The sequence below is a fragment of the Mrakia frigida genome (assembly GCF_051309035.1).
Source record: "Mrakia frigida strain ATCC 22029 unplaced genomic scaffold BDY24scaffold_36, whole genome shotgun sequence".
In the NCBI taxonomy this organism is placed as follows: domain Eukaryota; kingdom Fungi; phylum Basidiomycota; class Tremellomycetes; order Cystofilobasidiales; family Mrakiaceae; genus Mrakia; species Mrakia frigida.
Window position 1 is genome coordinate 53,888 of NW_027481245.1, and position 19,747 is coordinate 73,634.

Consider the following 19,747-nt stretch of genomic DNA (forward strand, 5'->3'; position numbering starts at 1 on the left):
AAAACGAGCGGCTTGCGGGCAAATTTTCGGCGATTCTGAACGGATCAGATCCTCGAAGATACTCGCCCCAGCTCAGATTTTCATCGGTCGTAGCAGCTGAAAAAGGATCTAGACCCTGAGAGCGAACTTACATGATCGCTCAGACCCTTAAAGGGGCTCTCTCAGACTAATCTCTTCCTCGAACCGTCGTACTTGGTGGAAACGCACCGTCGTCCTCGACTTTTGGAGGAGGAGGAGGAGACCTGTCGAGCTCGATTCGTACACAGCAGGTCTGGGGGCAAGGGGAATGGGAGGATTTGATTCATTGGGAGTGAGAAGGTGGGTTCGGGTGAGCTCACATCTCCAACGCGTAAAGTTCAAAGCGAGGAACTGACTCTACATTCTGGCTCTGTTCACCCATCTTTCTTCATTAAGCGGCTCTATACTTTCTGTCTTTTCTACATTAGTTCTCTGTTCACCTTCGATGCCGCTCGCTTTGCTTTTTACGCTGTTTTGTTACCCTCGGTAGCTCTCCTTTCGTCTCGCTATCGCCCGTTGTTTTGTTTCCTCCGTCGACTTTTAAGACTCTGTTCTGCATCGTTTTTAGCATATCTTCGACTCGTCGTCTCATCATTTATACACGCTTATCGCCCGATCTTCGTCGCGCTCTGCTTGACCGTGGAGCTCGCCATTCTCTCTTCTTGCTCGAGCAACCTTTCGCACGCCAACGCAAATCTTCTCTCTCGCCGCGCCGCCTCGTCATGACGGAACGACATGATCAAGCATGAACTTTACGGGCTACGCAAATGCTACATCTCCTTCGTCTCTCTCCCTCCATTCAAACTCGAGTTTTCAACTCCTCAATCTTCCTCGACGCGTCGCTCTTCCCCAACTCCTTGTCCTCCTCCGGAGCAACCTCGAGTCCCTTCTGCTTCTCGAGGACGGCGAGGTAAGCGAGCTGCTTTTCGGTGGCGGGTTCCTCTCCTGATAAAAGCAGAAGAAGTAGGGGCACGAAGTCAGCTTCTGAGCTCGAGAGAGAAACGACCTCGATCGAAAAAGAGAGAGAGAAGCAGAAGACTCACCAGTCGCCCACGTCTCAGGATGCTCCAGATACTCTTCTGTTCCAGGCTTCCCGCCCTCCTCCTTCTCTTCTGAATCCTCCTTGGTCGTCGTCGTCGATTTCGAAGGAGACGCGTCGTCGTCGAGAGAGGGAGTGACCTCCTTCTTGTCCTTCTCCTTCGTCCCCTCGACTTCCTCCTCTCCCAAGCCTTCGACAGATATCTCTTTTCCATTCTTGAGTCCGTCAATGATCTCGCTAGCTTCGGTCTTGGTGAGGTGATCCTTCTTGGTTGGGGAGAGGTGGAAGGACGGGTGTTGGTTTTGGAGGAGGGAGATGAAGGAGAGTTGTTTGGAGGTTGCTGGTTCGGAGCCTGAGAGAAGAGGGAGCGTACAGGTGAGCAATGAGAGGACGAAAGGAAGGAGAAGGGAGAGAGAAGAAGAGGGAGAAGTGACGTCGTTCGTTCCGAGCTCACACTCTCCCCTTCCCTTCCCTCCTCCCAGATCGAAGCGCATACAGAGACGGAGAACCAGTCAGGTTTTAAACTTACCTGTAGCCCACGTCTCCGGATGCTCCAAATGATCCTCTCCTACGTTCTTTGGCTCGTTCTCAGCGATCTCGTCCTTCTCGGTCGTGTGAGCTTCGACTCCCTCCTCCTCCCCCTCTACCTTCCTCTTCTTGACCTCCCTCTCGTCTCCCTCCCCTTCCTCCTTCTCTACCGCAGCTCTCTTCTCTCCCGTCTCGTGATGATGAGGAAGCACGATCTTTCCCTCCTTGAGCCCCGAGATGAGTTCGGAAGCGTCCGTTTTGTCGATTCCCTCGAGCTCTTCCTCGTCGACGTCGAGACGTTTTTGCTTCTCGAGAACGTGGATGAAGTCGAGCTGCTTGGTGGTTGCTGGGTTGGAGCCTGGAGAGTTGAAAGATGCATGAGACAAGAAGAAAGAAAGTCAGTCAGGAAGGGAGAGAAGAGGAGGAGGGGAGGGAGGACAGGTGGAGTTGAGCTCGAACGAAAAGGAAAGGAAGAGAAAGCAAGATGGAAACGAACCTGTTGCCCACGACTCAGGATGGTCGAGATGATCCGGAGGGAAGGATGTAGAGGGGGGAGCTGTAGATTTGGAAGTGTTTGGAGTTGAGGATGCCATGGCTAGAGAGGAGGGAGTGGAGAGAGATGTTGGTGGGTGGAGGAGAACGCGACCTCGCTCTTTTTCTCATTCAAGACTTTCGAACCAAACTCGACGCGACCGCTGCCTTCTTTTCCTTACCTCTCGATCTCAGCAAAACCCATCGCAATCGAAACCTCAGAACTGCTCTCCTTCACCATCTCTCCCTCTCCTCCCAAGTCTTCCGTCCTCTTTGCCTTCCAGACCTTTCTCTTTCAACGAAGTCTCAGTTGATTAGCCTTTGGAACGCGGCGTCCCGTCTCGTCTCCCATCACTTCCCCAACTGCTTCCACGTCGGTTCTCAGTTTCCTGACGCGCCCTCGGATGAGATCACTCTAGCGCACAGGGGGCTGGCCCATCGCACACGTCATAATTGACCACGGGCTACAAAAGGTCGTCCAAGTTCAGCCCACCTCTTCTTCTCCATCAACCACTTCCTTCTTCACTTCAACTCTACTACCACCCTTCCCAACCTCAACCCACCCCACCCACTCAAACCTACTTCTTTCATGTTCGTCGCATCTCTCTTTCGCTGTGCTTCCTCGCACGGCTTCGTTCGCTCGTCGACCTCCCTCCCCCATCTCGTTTCGCTGACCTTCCTCCCTCCTTCCCTCCCCTCTCCTTCTACAGAATGGATACCGTCAAGTCCGCCGTCAACTACGTTTCCGAGACCGTTCAGGGACTCGGAGCCGAGGGTACGTTCCCGTCCCCTTCCTTCGTCCCCCTCCCCATCTGTTCTCTCGCACTCGCTGACCTCTCTCCCTCTTTCTCTCTTTTCCTTCTCTCTCAGCTTCCAAGGAGGGAAACAAGGAGGTCGCTAAGGACTCCAACGCTTCCATCGGAACTCGATTCGACGCTGCCACTTCTGCTGTTGGAGACAAGGTGCGTTTTCTCTCTCTTCCCTCCCCATCTGTTTTGAACGACGAAAGCTCACACCTCCCTCCCCTTTTCGTCTTCCGTTCTTTCAGGTCGACCAGCACGGACACGAGGCTGATGCCTCTTTGCAGAAGGAGAAGGTCAAACACTAGATCTTGCTTAGATCTGTATTTTGGAACGACCCGAATGAATGAATGCCGTCTTCTCACCTTCGCGTCGATCGCCCAAGAAATGGAGTAAGAGAGATTTCGTTAGAAGTTACACGGGAGCCATGTATACATACGGAAGGCGAAAGCGCTTTAAGAGAGGTTCGGAAGGGTTCTGTCTTCAAAATGAAACGAATGCCAAAACTCGACTCGAGAAAGCTTGTATCTGCCTATCTGCCTTGCAAGATGGACGAGCGTGCCTCCTTATCCACTTCCGCATGCTTTCGTTCCTAAGATCACGAAAGCGTCAGCTGCCAGCGAGCAGCCCTTCCCGAAGTCAGGCCAGCCGCGACGCGTCGACGCTACTAACTCTTTGCGTTCTCTCTCTCTCTCTCTCTCTCTCTCTCTTCTATGCTTTCTCTCCATCTCTCCCCGCTCCTCTTCTCGAAAGTTAATATAAAGCGGCTTCTTAGTCTCGAACCCTCGTCCGTCTCACCTTTTCGCCACGTCGCGAGCGTTGACGTTCCTTTCTCTTTCTCTCGCTTGGAAGCTGTTCTTTCTCGTTCGTCCAGCCTGACGAACCTTCTCCCAGCCACGTCAACTGGTTCGCCTCGGATTGAACTCTCTCTCCTCTCTTTGGTCCCAGGAGGAAGAAAGGGGACAGAGAGAGAGCGAGAAAAGAGCCCCCTTCTCGAACGACGAGCGATCGCCTCTCCTTTTGTTGTTCGTCGTGTTTTGCCTCCGCTCTCTCCCGTCATGAAATGGCACCGACGACGAAATCTGCAGATCCTTCCTTCTCGGTGGTTTCTTGAATTCCGGTACATAGAAAGCGAGAGCTCGGAGGAAGAAGGGGACGCGTCTTCGTTTCGGCTCGGTTTTCGTTCGTCGGGTCGGAGAAGTATGTATTTAGCAAGGGAGAGTGTCAGGAGTTTCCTCGACAAGGCGAAGTGGTAGATATGCAAGCCTCTAATTCCTCTTGCTGACTTGGGAGGATTTGCGTCAGGAACGCGTCGTCGAGTGTGCTCTCGCTCGCTCTCCCTCTTTCCTCTCTAGATCTCTCGTCCGCATCCGCTTCTCGTCCTCCCTCTGCTTCCGGAAACATGCGCACGCTGGGGAAGGGGGATCCATCGAGGAGGGATGCTCATCGGAAGAAGATTTAACCACGCCTCTTAATCGCAGGAGGGGGCTCTTCTCGGAAGAGGTTTCCCTCGTTGATGAGCTTTTGCTTCCTGCCGTTTTCCGAAACCCTCCAACTCTCACCACAGACGGAAACCGAATCTTGTCTCGTCTCTACACCTCTACTGCTTGCTACTACCCAATAATGACCAAAGGAGAACACCCTTGTGAGTGTAGCACTCGTAGTTCTCACGTTTTTCGCCATGCTTGGTTCGCTCTTCTCCCAGAGGCAGCAGCCGGAGGAGGAGGAGGTGGACGACGTTCGTTCTCTGTCTTCTTCGATCTTTCGCTGACTCTGTTCGCCCCTTCTGCCTTCAACTGTCTACCAGCCCCTCTGTGCGACAAAGTTTTCACTAGAGCTCAACATGTTACGGTGAGTTTAGCAGTTTGCTGCTCGCTCTCTGTCGTCAACGGCTCCCGTCCTCCACTCACGATCACCTTGTCTTGCTCGACGGTGTCTGCTCAACTTTTCTCTCTGTGCTGACACGTCGTCGTCCTTGCTTCCCCATAGCGTCACATACGAACTCACACGGGAGAGAAGCCATATCGTGAGTCGCTAGCAGCAGCGAGAGGGAAAAGAAGGGGGGGGAGAGCTGAGACCTTCTCGACTGCCCTGAGCTGACCATCTCCCTCGTCTTCTTCTTCTCTTCCTTCCTTCAGCCTGCGACAAGTGCGACGAGAGATTCCAGAGAGCGTGAGTACCAGCTCTGGTTCATCTTGTCTTGACGAGAGCGAATCTCTGCGAGAGAAGAACCAGCAATGAATGGACGAGCTCACCGTTTTTCGATTCCTCTTTCTTCTCGCAGCGACATGCTTCTTCGACACAAGACCAAGGCTCACAACGAGGAACCTACACCTTCAGCAGCGTCCTCCTCAGCTTCCAAACTCAAGAGGAAACGAGCTCGTCCATCGATCCAGGAGCAAGACGAATCGGAGGAGGAGGACGAGGAAGAGCAGGAGCGAGGGAAGAGGGCGAACATGAAGTCGACAGGTCAAGGGACGAAGTTTGCTCCTTCTTTCGGTGAGTTCTATGCTGCCTTTCCTTCTCTCAGCATCCTATGGACCTATCTACTTTCCCAGGGAAGGAAACAAGCACCGACGGAAACTCCGCTGATTAGATCTTCCTCCCCTCGTTGTTTGTTTCCTTTCACAAGCTGGCGTCTCAGACTTGAACTCCTCCTCCTTCAACCAAACTCCTCCTTACGCCTCCTCCTCCTTCAACATCGACTACTCCTCCATCCCTCCTTACCCTCCTGTGCCAGCCGCTTCCACCTCCAACTCCTTCAACGGATCCAGCTTCGTCGACACCTCCTACCTCCTCGATCCCTCCAACCAACCTTCGTCGTCCTCCTCTCCCTCCTTCGAAACCTTCAACCAAAACCCCAACCAGTTTCAACCGTACGGCTCCTCCTTCCCTCAGTTCGACTTCTCCGCTACCACTTCTACCTCCGCTTCCAACAACGGGTTCGATGCGACTGTACCAGGAGGAGGAGGAGGACACTCGTTTGCTGGCGGTTCAGGTTTCGACGCGTCGTCTTCGATGGGCATGATCCCAACGGGAGGTCTTCTCCCCGCTCCAACGAACGACCTGGGTATTGATCTCGATTGGGAAGAAATGATGGAGTCCTGGGCTGGAGTAGTGGACGAGGAGTGGCAGGCTGGGTCGGTTTCAGCAGCTTGGCTCGCCAACGTCGTCGCTCGAGGAGGATCAGGAACGCCCGCTCTCCCTGCACCATCAGCACCAGCTCAACTCCTCCCTCCTCTCCCAGCCTTCGCCAGCGCCGCTACTCCTCAACTCTGCCACTCGGACGCCACGGCTTTCTCCTCCAACTCCTCCTCCAACCCTTCCCCTCCCGAATCCTCCAGCGGCTCTTCCTCCTCCTCTTCCAACATCGCCAACGACCCAAACTCTTCTCTTCTCCTTTACTCCTCCTCCCTCCGATCCTTCGCTTCAGCCATCCTTTCCGACCTTCCCAAAATCTCCATTAAGCGACCTCAACTCCCTCCGACTCCCTCCCTCCCTCTCCCATTCCGACTCGCCGCTCTCCCTCCTCTCCCTTTCCCAACTCTTCAACCACTTCAACCTCAGCACCAAAACGAGTCTAGCCCGGTTCTGGATCCCTCCTCTTCGTCGTCCTCGTCGTTGATGGGATTGAGTCCAACGGTTCCTCTCACGATCATCCAACGACGAACGGCAACGAAGGAGTGCAACTCGTTGATGGCGATCGTGTTGGGAGGAGCTGTGGCTGCTGAGCCGAAGAAGGTCAAGAGGGAGAAGGAGGAAGCGGAGGAGAAGAACACGGCTGGGGGGTGGTTCACGTTGGAGACGAGGGGGATGGTGAAGAAGAGGGAGAAGGAGGCGAAGGGGACGACGTCGTCGTTGGTCGCTTAATTCTGCTTCGTTTCTCCTTCGCCGTCTGTTTTTTATGATTCCTCTGAGTTGTAGTCTAGATTCTAGTTTCTTCTTTCGCTTGGGCCCTGGCCTTGTCTTTGTTTTCCCTCGCTCCCGCTGTCTCCCGTCTTTTCGTCGACCGTTCCAATTTTTGTAGACTTTCTGGACTTTTTTTTTTCCGCTTCCCTTCGTTTCCCTCCCTGTATCGTGTTTTTCGGTCTCTCGCGCGTTCCTTCGCTCTCTCGTATCGAGGTCATCTCTTCTCTTATCCAACCCCATCTATCCCACGACTCTCGTTCTTCTTTCCTCCTCGTCGACCACGACGCGTCGTCTTTTCTCCCTCCTTGCGCGAACGAACCGCCCTCTCCCTCCTTCCGAAAAAGGATCGATTTGGTTCCTACAGGATCTTCGTCTCTCATTCCTCCTCCCGAAAAAACTTCTCCTTCACGAAGGAAAACAAAAACAACGGCTCGACGATCCGAACCTCCGCAATCGCTCGCTCCAAGAGGTTCGAATCTGGACCTCGCCTTTCCTTCCTCCCAACGCTCACCGAGTCTCCGCCTTCCCACCGCTTCCGAGACAAGACCCTGCATGCTCCTCAACCTCCAAACGCTCTCTTTACGTTCTCGGGATCAAGATTCGGACGACGAGGACGAGGACTTCGAGGCTGGTTTGGGAGACGAAGACGAAGGATGGAAAAGCGACGTCGATAGGGAGATCTACGTGGATGGAGTCAGAGTCGGGCACATCAAAGCTGTTGTCATAAGGAGGGAAGAGATGGGAGAGAGTGAGTTGCAGGTTTGATTCCTCTGATGTCTCAGAGTTGGCAGAAGAAAGGAGGAGGAAGCTCAGAGCTGATGAGCTCACCTTCTCCTTCCCTCCACTCGTTCTCGCTTCCTTCTCCTTCATCAGGATTCCAGACGCTCATGGACGAAGCTAGCTCTGTAAGATATCCTCTTCTGCTCCATCTCTTCTCCCCTGAAAGAGCCAGTTTTCCATTCTCTCGGAGAAACTCGTCACCGCCAGAACCGTGTTCCCTCCCGTCCCGTCCCAGATTCCTTTGCTCACACCCCTCTTCCTTGGCTTCTCTCTCCAAAGGATCTACAACAGTTTGCTACCACTGTATTCGATTCCTACGGACATCTACGACCTGAGCTCCAAGGACCCAGCGGGAGAGCGAAGGGATCAGGAGTTTGGGGGAGGGAACTCGACTCTGGCCACTTTTGCTGTGAGTTTCTCCCTCGACTCTCACGACTTTCTTTTCCTCTCGTTCCATGAAGCTCATCTTCGTTTTCTCATTTCATCTTGGGTAACCAAAACCAACCCCCAGACATCTCTGAAATCGTCGTGGAATCGTCTGCTCACCGCGGTCAAGGAGTTGGTCGTCTCGCCCTCGCCAGCTTCATTTTTTCTCTGGCCCAACCCGACTTTGACCCTGGATTCGACCTCACCGACGATCCAGTCGAGTACGTCTTCTGCTGGCCGAACGCGGTGCCGGGTCTGTTGGAGGTTCAGGATCCTAGAGCTCCTTGGGAGATCGCAGCGGGAGTCGTCGAGCCGGTGGAGGTGAGAGGAGCGAGGTTACTCGGGACGGAGAGGGCTGTGAAGTTTTTCAAGAGGGTGAGTAGACTCGGGATAGATCTTGAGAAGGGAGATAGATGGGACGAGAGCTAATTTCCTGTGGTGCCTTCTTCGTTCGTTTTCAGTTTGGATTTCGACGCGTCGGGAGGACGCCCTTCTTCGCCTTCGCCGTAACGAATCCAGAGCATCTTTCTCGTCGATTACCACCAGGTGAGTTTCAGAGTTTAACTCGCCGGCGTCTTCCAGCTGAAAACAGAGGGCTTCGGGAAAGAGGACGAAGAAGGAGGTCTCATTCTAGACGCGACTCGGCTCTCAAAGCTGACCCTTCTCCTCCCTTTTGCCCTCTCTAGACAACGACGCTCCAGGCGAGCCTCTCCCACCCATCAACCTCGCCGACGCCTTCCCTCTTCACCATCGAATCATGCACTCCCCTTCCCTTCACGATCAACCCGATCCTGATCTCCTTCGCTACATCGACTCGGTCGCTCCTCTCTCCCTCGTTCAACAAGCCGACCACGCGTCCCACACGCCTCTTCACATCGCTGCTGGATCGAGCAACCTTGTCGTCTGTCAAGCTTTGGTGGGGAGGTCGAGAGCGGAGATGTGGGCGACGGAGGTGAACGGGATGAACCCTTTAGAGTTGGTGAGAGCGGAGAAGAGAGCTGGGAGGGGAGGAGGAAGTGGCGGTGGTGGGAGTGAGCTGGAGAAGAGGAGGGATGCTGTAGAGCTGTTCTTGGAGGCGGAGATGGCGAAAGGGTTGGAAGAGACGAGTTGAGGGGACGGAGGGTGAGGAGAGAGAAGTGCGACGCGGTTGCCGTTGTTTTTGCTCTGTCAACTTTTGATGTTTTCTGCTTTAGATGAGTCTTGTTCTGATATCTGTTGATTCTACGCCAGAGAAGAGTGTTGGGGAAGATGGACGATTAAAACAAGGAAAAAACGTGGATCGAAAAGTGAGCGAGACGAGGCCGACGTTCTCTCCCCAACTGCATCTCCCCTCCCACTCTCTCCCTCCCCTCTCTTGCCCCGCCATGTCTGCAAACGACACTAGCCCTTCTCTCTTCCCTTCTCTCTCGGCCATCACTGAGTTGAACTCTGCGCTCGCTCCTCCTCTTCCTGCTGTCGTGGCTCCAGCTCCTTCCTCCGTCGACGACGCTTACGGCCCTCCTCCTCCCGCTTCTTCGTCTACTCTTCCTCCCTCGGTCGACTACTCTACTCGAGCTCCTTCTCTTCAACCCTCGAACCACTCCAACTCGAACCCCTCGCCCGTACGAACGACTCAGCACCCCGACGACATCCTCCAGTCCCAGCGAGAAGGGAGCGAGACCATCTTCAGGGAAAAGCTCATCCCAACCTCCAAAGTCTACGTCGGTGGTCTTCCTGAAGATACTCTTCACTCGGATATGGAAGCCTGCTTTTCCAAGTCGGGTAAAATCCTGAACATCGAGCTCAAATCTGGCTATGGATTCGTCGTACGTTCCCTTCGAGCTCCTTCCTTCCTCCCCGTCTTTTCGTCTCCTCCCTCTCTTCCTTCGCTGACCTCCCTTGCTTGCTTTGTTTCTGTAGGAGTTCGAGCACAAGTTCGAAGCTGATAACGCCGTCGAGACCTACCACGACGGATACTTCATGGGCTCTCAGTCAGTCTTTCTTTTCGGTCAGCTTCCTTCGACGTTTTTCATCTCTCGCTGACACCGTCGTCTTCCCCTTTCTTGCTCCTTCCAGGATCAAAGTCGAGCACTCTAGAGGTGGTGGGAAGACTGCCAAGTTCCAGAGCGAGCCTGGATGCTGCTTCAAGTGCGGAAAGCCTGATCACTGGGCGAAGGAGTGCACCAACACGGTCATCCCAGTCGAAGGCTCCTCCGTTCCTGCTCGCTCCCCGACTCCCTCCTCCTCCAACCGACGCCTCTCTGCGTCCTTCAGGGACGCTCCTCCTCAACGACAACCTCCTCTCCCTCCAGTAGTCCGAGACGCTCCTCCTCCTCCTTCGTTCAGAGACGCTCCTCCTCCTCGATCTGGTCCCATCGGCGGCGGTGGCGGAGGCTACAGAAACGACGGCTACCGACCTCCTCCCTCCTCGCCTCCTCGTTCGAACAACAACCGAGGTGGCTACGGTCCTCCTTCTTCTTTCAACAACAACAACAACAACAACAACAATCGAGCTCCCTACGATTCGTACAACGATCGACCTCCTCCCTCCGCTGCCTTCCCAGCTCCCGGTCTCAATCGCGACGGTCCTCTCCCTCCTCGAAACAACGACTACTACCCTCCTCACCCCATCTCCTCCGGTCCTCCTCCTCCTCCTTCTTCAAGAGACTACTACCCTTCGCACAACGGAAACAACAACAGCAACGGTGCTTCTTTCCCTCCTCCCAATGGAAGATACGACGACCGAAGAGACTTCCGAGCTCCTCAGCAGCAGCCTCCTCTTCCTCCTCAGGGACGATACAACGACGACCGAGACCGCATGCCCAGCTACAGAGACGAGCCTCCCAGACGAGATTTCTACGGCAGCGGTCCTCCTCCTCCTCCTCTTAACGGGGGCGGAGGCGGCTACGGTTCTTCTTCGTCGTCCTACGGTGCTCCTCCCCCTCCTTCCCGACAAGACGACTACTACGGCGGAGGACCTCCTCGAGGAGGGAACGGAGGAGGCTACGGAGGACCTCCTGCTCCTTACGGACGAGAGCCTGATCGCTACAACAACAACGGGGGAGGACGAGGACCCATCGGCGGTGGAAGACCCATGTCTCCTCCTATTGGGAGGTACGGTGCTCCTGGAGGAGATCGAGATCAGCCTCCTCCTTCGAACTTTGGTGGTGGAGGTGGGGGAGGAGGAGGCTGGAACGTCGATCGAGGACGACGACCTCCTTCGCCTCCTCGAGGACGCGGCGACTTCGACTCTGCCAGGTTCGTTCTCCTTCTCTGACCTTTCACTTCCCATCTAACCTCCTACTATCCCTCGTCGGAAACCCTCTTCGACAACTCGCTCTCTCGCCGTCTTCGCCGTCGCGTCCTTCTCGTCGACTCGACCTGACCTTTCGTTCTCCCTCTCCTCGTCTCCTTTCTCCCTTCTCAGATACGGTCACAACGCCGGAGCTCCTTACTCTTCCGCCAACGACAACTACGGACCTCCTTCTGGTGGACCTATCGGCAACAGCTCCATTCGGTTTGTTCTTCTCGCTTCTCTTTTCTTTCCTCGCTTCGTTCTTCATCGCGTCGAACCGCTGGCTGACCTCGTTCCTCTTGCTCTCTCCTCTTCGTCTCTCCCAGACGACGATCCCTCTCTCCTCCCCGACGATACGACTCTGGACCTCTTCCTCCTCTCATTCAAGGTCATCTTCCTCCTCTCAACAACAACAACAACAACCGAGGCGGACCTGGAGGACCTCCTCCCCTCCCTCCTCCCAACATCGGAACCGGGTACGAGACTCGAGGATACAACGTCGGAGGTTCAGGAGGATGGGGAGCGAGAGCTGGAGGTGGTGGGAACTCGAACGGGAATGGACGAGGAGGAGGAGGTCGAGGTGGCTTTGGAGGAGGAGGGGATCGAGGCGGATTCTCGGGAGGAGGAGGAGGAGGGAACCGAGGTGCTTACGGTGGAGAGGATCGAGGTGGCTACGGTGGATCCTACAACGGAGGAGGAGGAGGGAAGTAAGGGCGTTCGTGCTTAGCTCTCTTACCCTCCGTCCCTCCCTCTCTTTCCTTGCGTTTCCTTACTTTTTTCCCGTGTTTGTTATCTACCCTTTCCCTCTACTTTATTTTATCTTACGCTCCTCTCTTGTCCTTCTCTACCCTACGAAGTGAAACCTTACTCTACCTTCTGTCGATTCGAGGGAAAGCGTCACTCGAGAACTCGACCGCGACGCGTCGGGCGTCCGACTCTTTTTTTGCTTCCCTCTTTTTGGCGATTCGGACGACTCACCCGCTTCTGCTTCTGTGAGTGAATTACCTGCTTGCTTGATCTTCCTTCGGATAGACAGTTCCGCTGATCTTCCTTCAACGATTTGCAGTGATTCTAGATATCGATTTGGCATCTACTCGAAGGGATCCTCCGACCAAGGCGTGAGTTCGGCAATTCTTGTCCTCTCGTTGAGTCGACCTCTTCCTTGTTGGAAGAGAAGCTCCTGGGATCGGAGGGAAGCTCACAGCTTCTGTTCTCTTGTTTCAGGGAGGGAGCAAATCCGCAAAGAACAAAAGTTTGAGTTCGTTCTAGGTCGTCATTCCGAGGGCGGGGATGGTCTCCAGACCCCCTGCCTCTTTCCTTTCTTTTCTGTAAAGCACGTTTGGGGTGTTTCTCTGATTTCCTTCTCTTCCCTCAACTATCAGCTCACTATTCACTCTTTTCGGCGCCATCTTCTGTCCTTCTCAGCCTCAACTCGTTCAATCGTGAGCTCGGTTTTCTCTTTGCTTCGGACTTGAGCGTGGGCTGAAAACAAAGCTGACCTCTTGTTCCTCCTTTCTTTTCAGCCCTGGCTGGCTCTGACTCAAATCCTTCCACCTTCATCACGCACCTCTTCTCTGCTCTTCCTCACCCATGTCGATACCTCCAAAACCTCTCCCTCGTCGCACAACCACCACCCGACGCTCAACTTCGACTCTCCCTGCCTCCCTTGACGAGCTCGACGTCACGGAAACTCAATCCCAAACCGCCGACGAGCCCAACTTTGCTCGCTTCTCTCCCTCCGGTCTCCTCAGCTCCCTCAGAGGAACCACTCCTCAAGAGGAGACTAGATCTCGCTCTCGTCCCTCCAAACCTCAGACCAGTCGCCAACCCAGTCGAACTTCGAGACGGAGTCGAAGGCGTCGAGACGAGGAAACCTCAAGCTCAGAATCCTCTTCCTCGGGATCCGACGACAACGAGGAAACAGGAGGACTCGGCAGTCTCATTCGATCCCTTCACGACTCCAACGAGACTCACTCTCTTCGTGAGCGTCGTGGGAAGCGAGGCAGCGGGGACGAGTCGGACAGCTCTCGACGCTCCGGATCAGGTTCGAGTCGAGGCTCGAAGAGGAACAACAGTCGCAGCGGGAGCTTGAGATCTGGAGCTGGGAGTCGACTCGGTAGAGCTCGCTCGACCGGGTCGGGGAGGAGTGGGTCAGGTCCCAGAACGGATCGAGAGGACTCAGGAGGAGGAGGAGGAGGAGGGCTCCCGACGGTCGAGGAAAGATCCGCTTCGCTCAACCCAACCACTCGACCTCCTCCTGCCGCTCCCTCCCAATCCTTCACTCAGAAGACGGTTCGACCTACTCCCCAGCACTCGCATCAGAACTCCTTCCAGAAATGGTGGTCGCCCTCCGCAAAGGACTACCCTCCCTTCACGACGACGAGGAACCCTCTCCCCGGTCAAACTCCTGCCATGGCTCTTCCCCGATCTCCCACCCCTCCACCACCACCTCCTCCTCCCGAATCACCCCTTGAACAACCCTCATCCTCCGTCCCTCCTCTCATCGTTTCAAGACCTTCGTCGGCCTCCACCCTCGATCCTCGTCACGTCCACGCCTCCCACCAACAAGACCTCAACGAACCGTTCATCCCTCTCGTTCCTCACCACGCGGTCTCCATTCCCAAGAAGATTGAGGGGAAGATTTCGAACTACCTCTCGGCTCTGGATCCTGGAGGGAGAGCGTCGCTGGCGAACGACGAGCACGCTGGAACGGCTCCTCTTCACACCATCGCAGCGTTGATCGCAACGACGTGAGCACTCTCTTTCTCTTTCTCATCTTCTGTTGAATCACATCGCTAACCGCCAACCTCCTTTCTGGTTCTTATTTCGTCGCGATCAGAGGCGAGTCCCTCTTCTTGTTTCCCTCCCGCGCTCGTTCCGATCTTTCCTGACTTTCTCCCTCCCCCTTCTTCTTGGACTCAGGGAACCTCTCTGGTGTCGTCAGTCCTGCCTGTGCCACCATCGCACCCGTCTGGTCGTACGAGGACCGGGGAGACGTAGGAGGAGGAAGCGGAGGTCGTCGTCTTTCGAGATACACTCGACAGTGAGTTGGTTTCATTTCCCTCGGCTTCCTGCTTCGTTCACTGAATCCGTTACCCTTCTTTCGTCTTTTTTCTTTTTCAGGGAAGCCGTCGAGGATCCCGAGATGAGACAAGAGGTTGATCGAAGGGAGAAGGAGGATCGTCGACACGAGCGACGCGTCCAACGACGACGCCGAATTCGATCCGAGCGGGAGGAAGCCTCTCGAAGTACACCTCAATCGTCCGAGTCGGAGGGAGACACAGAGGAGGGTCAGGTCAACTACAACGAGCCATCAAAGGAGGACGAGCATCTCGACGTGATAGCCGAGGAGGGAGCGAACGAGCTTCTTCGAACCGAAGGAGCGGCGGTCCCTGCTTTCCCTGCTGAGTACGCTGAGGGAGAACGACACAACAGCATCCCTTCTCCCGAAGGCTCGAAAACGACGGCGACGCTTCAGGAGTCACCCGGGGAGATTGAGGACGAGGAAGGATTCCCTTTCGAGGAACAGGGAGGGTTGGAGGTCGATGTCGAGTACGAGGGAGAGAAGAGGAGGAGGAAGAAGAACGCTGGATATGCTGGGTGGGTGGGAAGTAAACGAGGAGAGAGGGTTCAGAGGGAGATCTACATGTGAGGTTTGCTTCTCTCTCCTTTCGAAGCTCGAACAACCGCTGACGACCGACCCTCTCGTTCTCCTCCCTCCCCCAGCAAATCGAATCGTGGAACTCAGACCCAGATTCGAGATTTCATCGTACGACTGGCGAATGCACACATGGTGTTCGGAAGTCCTACACATCGACTGGAGTCGCAGTTGGAATCGACCGCTCGAGTTCTGGAGGTCAGTGGTCCCTCCTTCTTGCCCGCTTCCCTCTTCCTTGAAACGGTCTCTGACTGATGTCTTTCTTCCACGGCACATCTCACAGCTCGACGCCCACTTCTTCTAGTAAGCGAGCTCATGGTCTCGCCTCGTTTCCTCGTTTTCTTCTTGAGCCTGACTTCCTTTCGACGCGTCTTGTTTTCTCCTTCGTCAGTCTTCCCTCCCACCTCATCCTTTGCTTCAACAACCCTCGAAAACAGACTTCGGAAACCGCCTTTCTACGTGCCGTTGGGAGTCTGGACTCGGCGAAGCTAGCTCGAGTCCATGCTGTGGTGAGTGAAGACGAGTCGCTTCTTCCTCTTGCGTCGACTGATTTCGCTCTTGATTGCCTCTCATTTAGAATCGAGACGTTCTCCACGATGTGATCTCCGCTGCGGAGGGATCTCGTCTTCTCAAGGAGATCACTATGGATCCACCACTTCACAACGTTCAAACAAGAATCTTGATCATCGGGGTGAGTTTCGATCCTCTGGTCTCTCTCCTTCTGACCGCTTGAGCTGATCGACTTCGGCCTCCTCTCTTCTCGTACACTCAGATGTGCTCGTTTTTTGCTGCCGCCGTTGCGTTCGATGGATCTTTCGTTCGTCCTTCTTTCCTCTTCGCACTCCCTCGACGCGTTCGATTGAACTCCTCCCTTCTTTCCGTCAGATCGACATGTTCGCTTCGCTCATGCTTGGTAGCCTTATGGGACTGTGTCAGTTGACTCTCGCAGCCACTAACCCTCTTTTCCTCAACTGTTTCGAGGTGAGGATCCGTCTCTTTCCATCTTCTGTCGTTCAAATCTGACTCTCTTCGTCTCTTTCGCTTCCTTCAGATCGCGATGGCTATCCTCGTTTCTTTCATCGCCAAAGGTCTCTCCGCTACTGGATACTTCTGCTACCAAGCGTGTGCGTCGGCCGGAATCGTCATGGTGAGTTCGAACGAGGTTTAGAGGTTTACGAGCTGTTGTGAGACGCGTCTCGGGTTCGCCTCGTTTTTTTTCTGACCAGTTCTTCTCTCTCGATCCAGATCTTGCCTGGTTTCATCGTAAGCAGTTTCCTAGCTCCCTGATAGTAACATCAATCTTGTCTCGGTACTCACGACTTGACTTTCCCTCCCAGATCCTCAACGGTGCTCTCGAGCTTGCGGTGAGCAGAAAAGCCATTCGACGACGCGTCTCGTTTTCTTGCTGACCCTCTCAACCGTCTCTCCTTCCACAGTCCCGGAGTGTCGTTGCTGGAAGTATTCGTACCGTTTACGGTTGTGTTCTCTCCCTCTTCCTCGGAGTTGGCGTCTCCATCGGATCTGAGATCTTCGTTGGTGAGTCGCGTCGTTTTTCTTCACGCACCTTCACCTTTTCCCTTCGCTGACTTCCACTTCTTCATCCTTCAATTCGACACCCTTCCTACCCCTAGCCATGTACCCTGCAGCCAAAGGAGACGTCTCCACCGTTTCGTTGACCGGAACCTTCAACTCGAGCGATCCCTCTGTCTCTAACCCCATTAACAACGGGACTTTCACCTTCATCGACTCGACGGACTCTACTGTCACTGGAACAGTTACCTGCATGAGAGGAGAAGGCCTCCCGTAAGTGCATTGAAGCGAAGTCCAGACGCTCATCGACCATTCGACCCGCTGACTTTTCGCTCTTCTCTTCTTCTTTCCCTCAGCTGGTACATGTCCTCGATATCAGCCTGGTACCTCTTCATCATCGTTCCAGGATTCGCTTTCGCCCTCGCGATGTGGACGAAGGAAGTTGTGAGGTCGAAGCAGGTGAGCCCTTCCTTTTCTCCTCCAGTCTCGTCGCTGATCTCTTTTTCGTCCCTCCCCCGTCCCGGCTCTCTTTCCGCTCCTCCAGTTCTGTGCCTCGATGGTCATCGCCACATGTGCCTACGTGGTACTCTACTTCGCGAAGCAGGCGGTTCCTGATCAAGCCGAAGTCTCGTTAGTCTCTCGCTTCCTCTCCCGACGGTCGTTGTCGGAATCCTGCTGATGCCTCTTCACGTTTCTTTGGCCCCAGAACGGCTATCGCTGCTTTCACCATCGGGATACTCGGAACTCTGTGGTCTCGTCTTGCGAGAGGAACTGCTTTCACAACGTGAGTGGTTTGCATCAAAACAGCAGGGGAGAGCGAGAGACGCGACGCGGCTTGTTCCCTCGACGACCTGACTCTGGCTCCTCTCTCTTTTCTGTATGATACAGTCAGTCTACAGCGGTCCTCCTCCTCGTCCCCAACGGTGAGTCAGAGACTTTGAGGGTCTGCGCGGCCGACGTCGAACGAGCTGACTTTTGTCCCTCTCAACAAAAGGTCTGGCCGCCGCAGGAGGACTGGCTATGTCGCAGAGCGAAGGAACCGGTTCTTTTGAGATCGGAACCACCATCGCACTACGACAAGTACAGGTAGCCATCGGGGCCGTTATGGGTCAGATTTTCAGATATATGGAGGCAGGAGAGGTCCTGGAAGAGGGGGACGTCGATGCTGACCTTTCATCCTCCCTTTTTCTTCCCACAGGCCTCTTCGCCGCCTCTCTGGTCACCTACTCCTTCAGCCGAAGAAAGAGGAGTGCCTACTTCTCTTACTAGGCTCCCTGTATCTTCATCTCTTCTAATACTGTATCGCTTCCGACCTTTACGACGAGATCCAAACACGACGCGATCTCATTCCCTCTTTGTCCTTTCTTCTCCCTCTGTACACGGTTCGGTTTATTTTTGAGATACCTCAAGCTGCTCTATTTTATCATCATACACGGCTTTCGCTGCTTGAGTATACTTCTTGACGACGCAAAGCGGTCACCCGCCTATCCTCTTGGGCAACGCGACGGTTCAAATCAGACCACACTTGCTCGAGTTCATTTCCTGGAATCCACACCCCCTATGCGAGAAGAGTGTATATCAAGCATCCAAAAGAAGAGGGTCGTGAAGTCGTTAGAAAGAAAGCAAGTCCAAAGCGAATCCAGGAAATGTGCAAAGACAACAAAGAAAAAGACGTGTATGGAGAAGAGAAGATGCAAGGTGGATCGAGGAGGGTATGAAGAAAGTTCAGAAAGGGGTGTAGCGTGTATGTGAAAAAGAAACGAGAGTCATCCTGGAAGTCGAGAAAGAGAAAAAAAGCAAAAACCCAAGAAAGGAGAAAAAAAAAAAAACGGACGCGTCGCGAACGGAACCCTCGACCGTCCCTCCGCCGCCTCCTTCATCGCAACTCATCAACACCTCTCCTCCCTCGCTTCCAACACCCCTAGCACATCATCAGCCCAATTGCTCCTTCTCTCAGTCTGCCGACTCCCAGCGTGTTCGACCCCTCCCCTGTCTTTCTTCTCCTCCCAGTTTCTCCCCTCGACCGCTCGAAAGTGGAACGGCGAATTGAGCGAGTCGATGAGGAGGGATCCTTTGAGGGAGGGAGGGATGGGTGTGCTCAACCGACGATTTGGACGCGAGTGGTAGACTGAGAGAGAGGAGAGGGAGTAGTGGTTGAGCCGAGGGCGAGGTCGGGAAACTGGGAGTTGGACGAGGGGCGGAAGCGAAGATTCTGTTTCGAACATAGGAAAAGATCAAGAAGATGAAGAGTAAGTATCAGGAAGCTAAAAGACCACTCAGCGGAAAATGGAAGAACGTACGAGCAGCTTTGAGGATGACTGGGTCGGTCGAAGGGGGAAGGGCGAAGAAGGTTGATGCTGAGCTCGCCGAGGAGTCCTCGGGAACCGCGAATGAAGGGCTTTTCAGAGGGATGTTCATGCTTTGAGGAGTAGAGAGTAGAGACGAGGTGTCGGAGAGTGTAGGAGAGGATGTGAGAGTGGTGTTGGAGGAGGCGGAGGATTTGTTTCTGAAGAGCGGAGGGCGAGAAGGGAAGAAGGGGAGGAAGGGCATTTGTCGGGCGCTCGTTTTGCGGGTCGTTGCTGTTGCTGTTGAGATCGGGATCGTGTGAACTGTTGAGCTCAGAGAGGGAAGGTAGAGGTTACTGAAGGAGGAGGGGTGGTGCGAGAAGGAGACACCAGTGCTGAGAGAGGAGGGAGAGGGTGAGTGTTTGGATTGAAGAAGGAAGAGGGCGGGCGTCAAGCTGGTCAAGCGAAATTCGGCAGATCTGTTCCCAGAAGACCTGGACCGAATCGGATCAAACATTGGAACACGTCAGAATCGGAAAGAGATAAAGATAAGCAAGCTTCCGAGTTCGCTCTCCTCTGCAACGAGGAAGCAAGCCAAACAAGTTTCAACTTCAGCAAGACCAAACCCTTGCGAAAACGGTTCGGCGAATGCAGCAGAAGCAAGTTTTTTCCTTGCTCGGTCAAGATATGAACGCGCAAGGAGAGGGAAACGACGAGAGGGGGAACGTGGCTGCAGCGACCTTCTCCGCCCTCCCCTCTTGAACTTCCTCCTGGGTTTGCCCTTTTCTTTTCTTCTACCGCCGGCTCAGAGAAGCACGAGCTGGAAGATGAGAAGGAATCTGCAGTAGGAATCCTGGCTGGGGGGAGATATGTAGAGGAAGACGGAAAGGGTTTGGGAGAACGATGGAACGCGAAAACAAAGAAGAGGCGTGGAAAAAAAAGCATCCGTGTTGCCTCGAAAGAGAGCGA

General features: G+C 54.4%; 7 protein-coding genes across 7 annotated transcripts; 5 read left to right on the top strand and 2 right to left on the bottom strand.

Annotated features, from left to right (window-relative positions):
* Positions 1-393: 393 nt before the first annotated feature.
* Positions 394-2,472, bottom strand: BDY24DRAFT_400772 (uncharacterized protein). The gene is made up of 4 exons (XM_076642001.1): positions 2,082-2,472; positions 1,587-1,943; positions 1,062-1,409; positions 394-963 (listed from the first exon to the last, which is right to left on the bottom strand). The coding sequence occupies exons 1-4, from the start codon at positions 2,176-2,178 to the stop codon at positions 818-820; spliced, it is 948 nt and encodes a 315-aa protein (XP_076493267.1). The 5' UTR covers positions 2,179-2,472; the 3' UTR covers positions 394-817.
* On the top strand, positions 2,473-3,281 carry BDY24DRAFT_400774 (glucose-repressible protein). Its single transcript, XM_076642002.1, has 4 exons — positions 2,473-2,707; positions 2,827-2,891; positions 2,987-3,078; positions 3,165-3,281. The coding sequence occupies exons 2-4, from the start codon at positions 2,828-2,830 to the stop codon at positions 3,222-3,224; spliced, it is 216 nt and encodes a 71-aa protein (XP_076493268.1). The 5' UTR covers positions 2,473-2,707; position 2,827; the 3' UTR covers positions 3,225-3,281.
* A 1,184-nt stretch (positions 3,282-4,465) lies between these two features.
* On the top strand, positions 4,466-7,228 carry BDY24DRAFT_400776 (C2H2-type zinc finger protein). Its single transcript, XM_076642003.1, has 6 exons — positions 4,466-4,561; positions 4,724-4,767; positions 4,906-4,942; positions 5,055-5,088; positions 5,201-5,415; positions 5,549-7,228. The coding sequence occupies exons 1-6, from the start codon at positions 4,540-4,542 to the stop codon at positions 6,784-6,786; spliced, it is 1,590 nt and encodes a 529-aa protein (XP_076493269.1). The 5' UTR covers positions 4,466-4,539; the 3' UTR covers positions 6,787-7,228.
* A 149-nt stretch (positions 7,229-7,377) lies between these two features.
* On the top strand, positions 7,378-9,142 carry BDY24DRAFT_418226 (uncharacterized protein; the record flags this gene model as incomplete). The annotated part of the gene is made up of 6 exons (XM_076643822.1): positions 7,378-7,573; positions 7,699-7,730; positions 7,885-8,014; positions 8,117-8,406; positions 8,493-8,577; positions 8,718-9,142. The coding sequence occupies 6 exons, from the start codon at positions 7,378-7,380 to the stop codon at positions 9,140-9,142; spliced, it is 1,158 nt and encodes a 385-aa protein (XP_076493270.1).
* A 213-nt stretch (positions 9,143-9,355) lies between these two features.
* BDY24DRAFT_186986 (uncharacterized protein) lies at positions 9,356-11,554 on the top strand. Its single transcript, XM_076636368.1, has 3 exons — positions 9,356-9,836; positions 9,931-10,001; positions 10,087-11,554. The coding sequence occupies exons 1-3, from the start codon at positions 9,396-9,398 to the stop codon at positions 11,285-11,287; spliced, it is 1,713 nt and encodes a 570-aa protein (XP_076493271.1). The 5' UTR covers positions 9,356-9,395; the 3' UTR covers positions 11,288-11,554.
* A 1,950-nt stretch (positions 11,555-13,504) lies between these two features.
* BDY24DRAFT_400793 (uncharacterized protein) lies at positions 13,505-17,991 on the top strand. The gene is made up of 20 exons (XM_076642004.1): positions 13,505-14,055; positions 14,226-14,348; positions 14,429-14,953; positions 15,032-15,161; positions 15,247-15,266; positions 15,355-15,472; positions 15,541-15,654; positions 15,736-15,780; positions 15,849-15,944; positions 16,015-16,110; positions 16,209-16,226; positions 16,301-16,327; positions 16,400-16,499; positions 16,595-16,766; positions 16,850-16,952; positions 17,038-17,123; positions 17,200-17,277; positions 17,382-17,416; positions 17,488-17,601; positions 17,692-17,991. The coding sequence occupies exons 1-20, from the start codon at positions 13,718-13,720 to the stop codon at positions 17,760-17,762; spliced, it is 2,409 nt and encodes an 802-aa protein (XP_076493272.1). The 5' UTR covers positions 13,505-13,717; the 3' UTR covers positions 17,763-17,991.
* On the bottom strand, positions 17,992-19,224 carry BDY24DRAFT_400804 (uncharacterized protein). The gene is made up of 2 exons (XM_076642005.1): positions 18,794-19,224; positions 17,992-18,705 (listed from the first exon to the last, which is right to left on the bottom strand). Exons 1-2 carry the CDS (start codon positions 19,041-19,043, stop codon positions 18,383-18,385), a joined length of 573 nt encoding a protein of 190 aa, XP_076493273.1. The 5' UTR covers positions 19,044-19,224; the 3' UTR covers positions 17,992-18,382.
* Between the last annotated feature and the right edge of the window lie 523 nt (positions 19,225-19,747).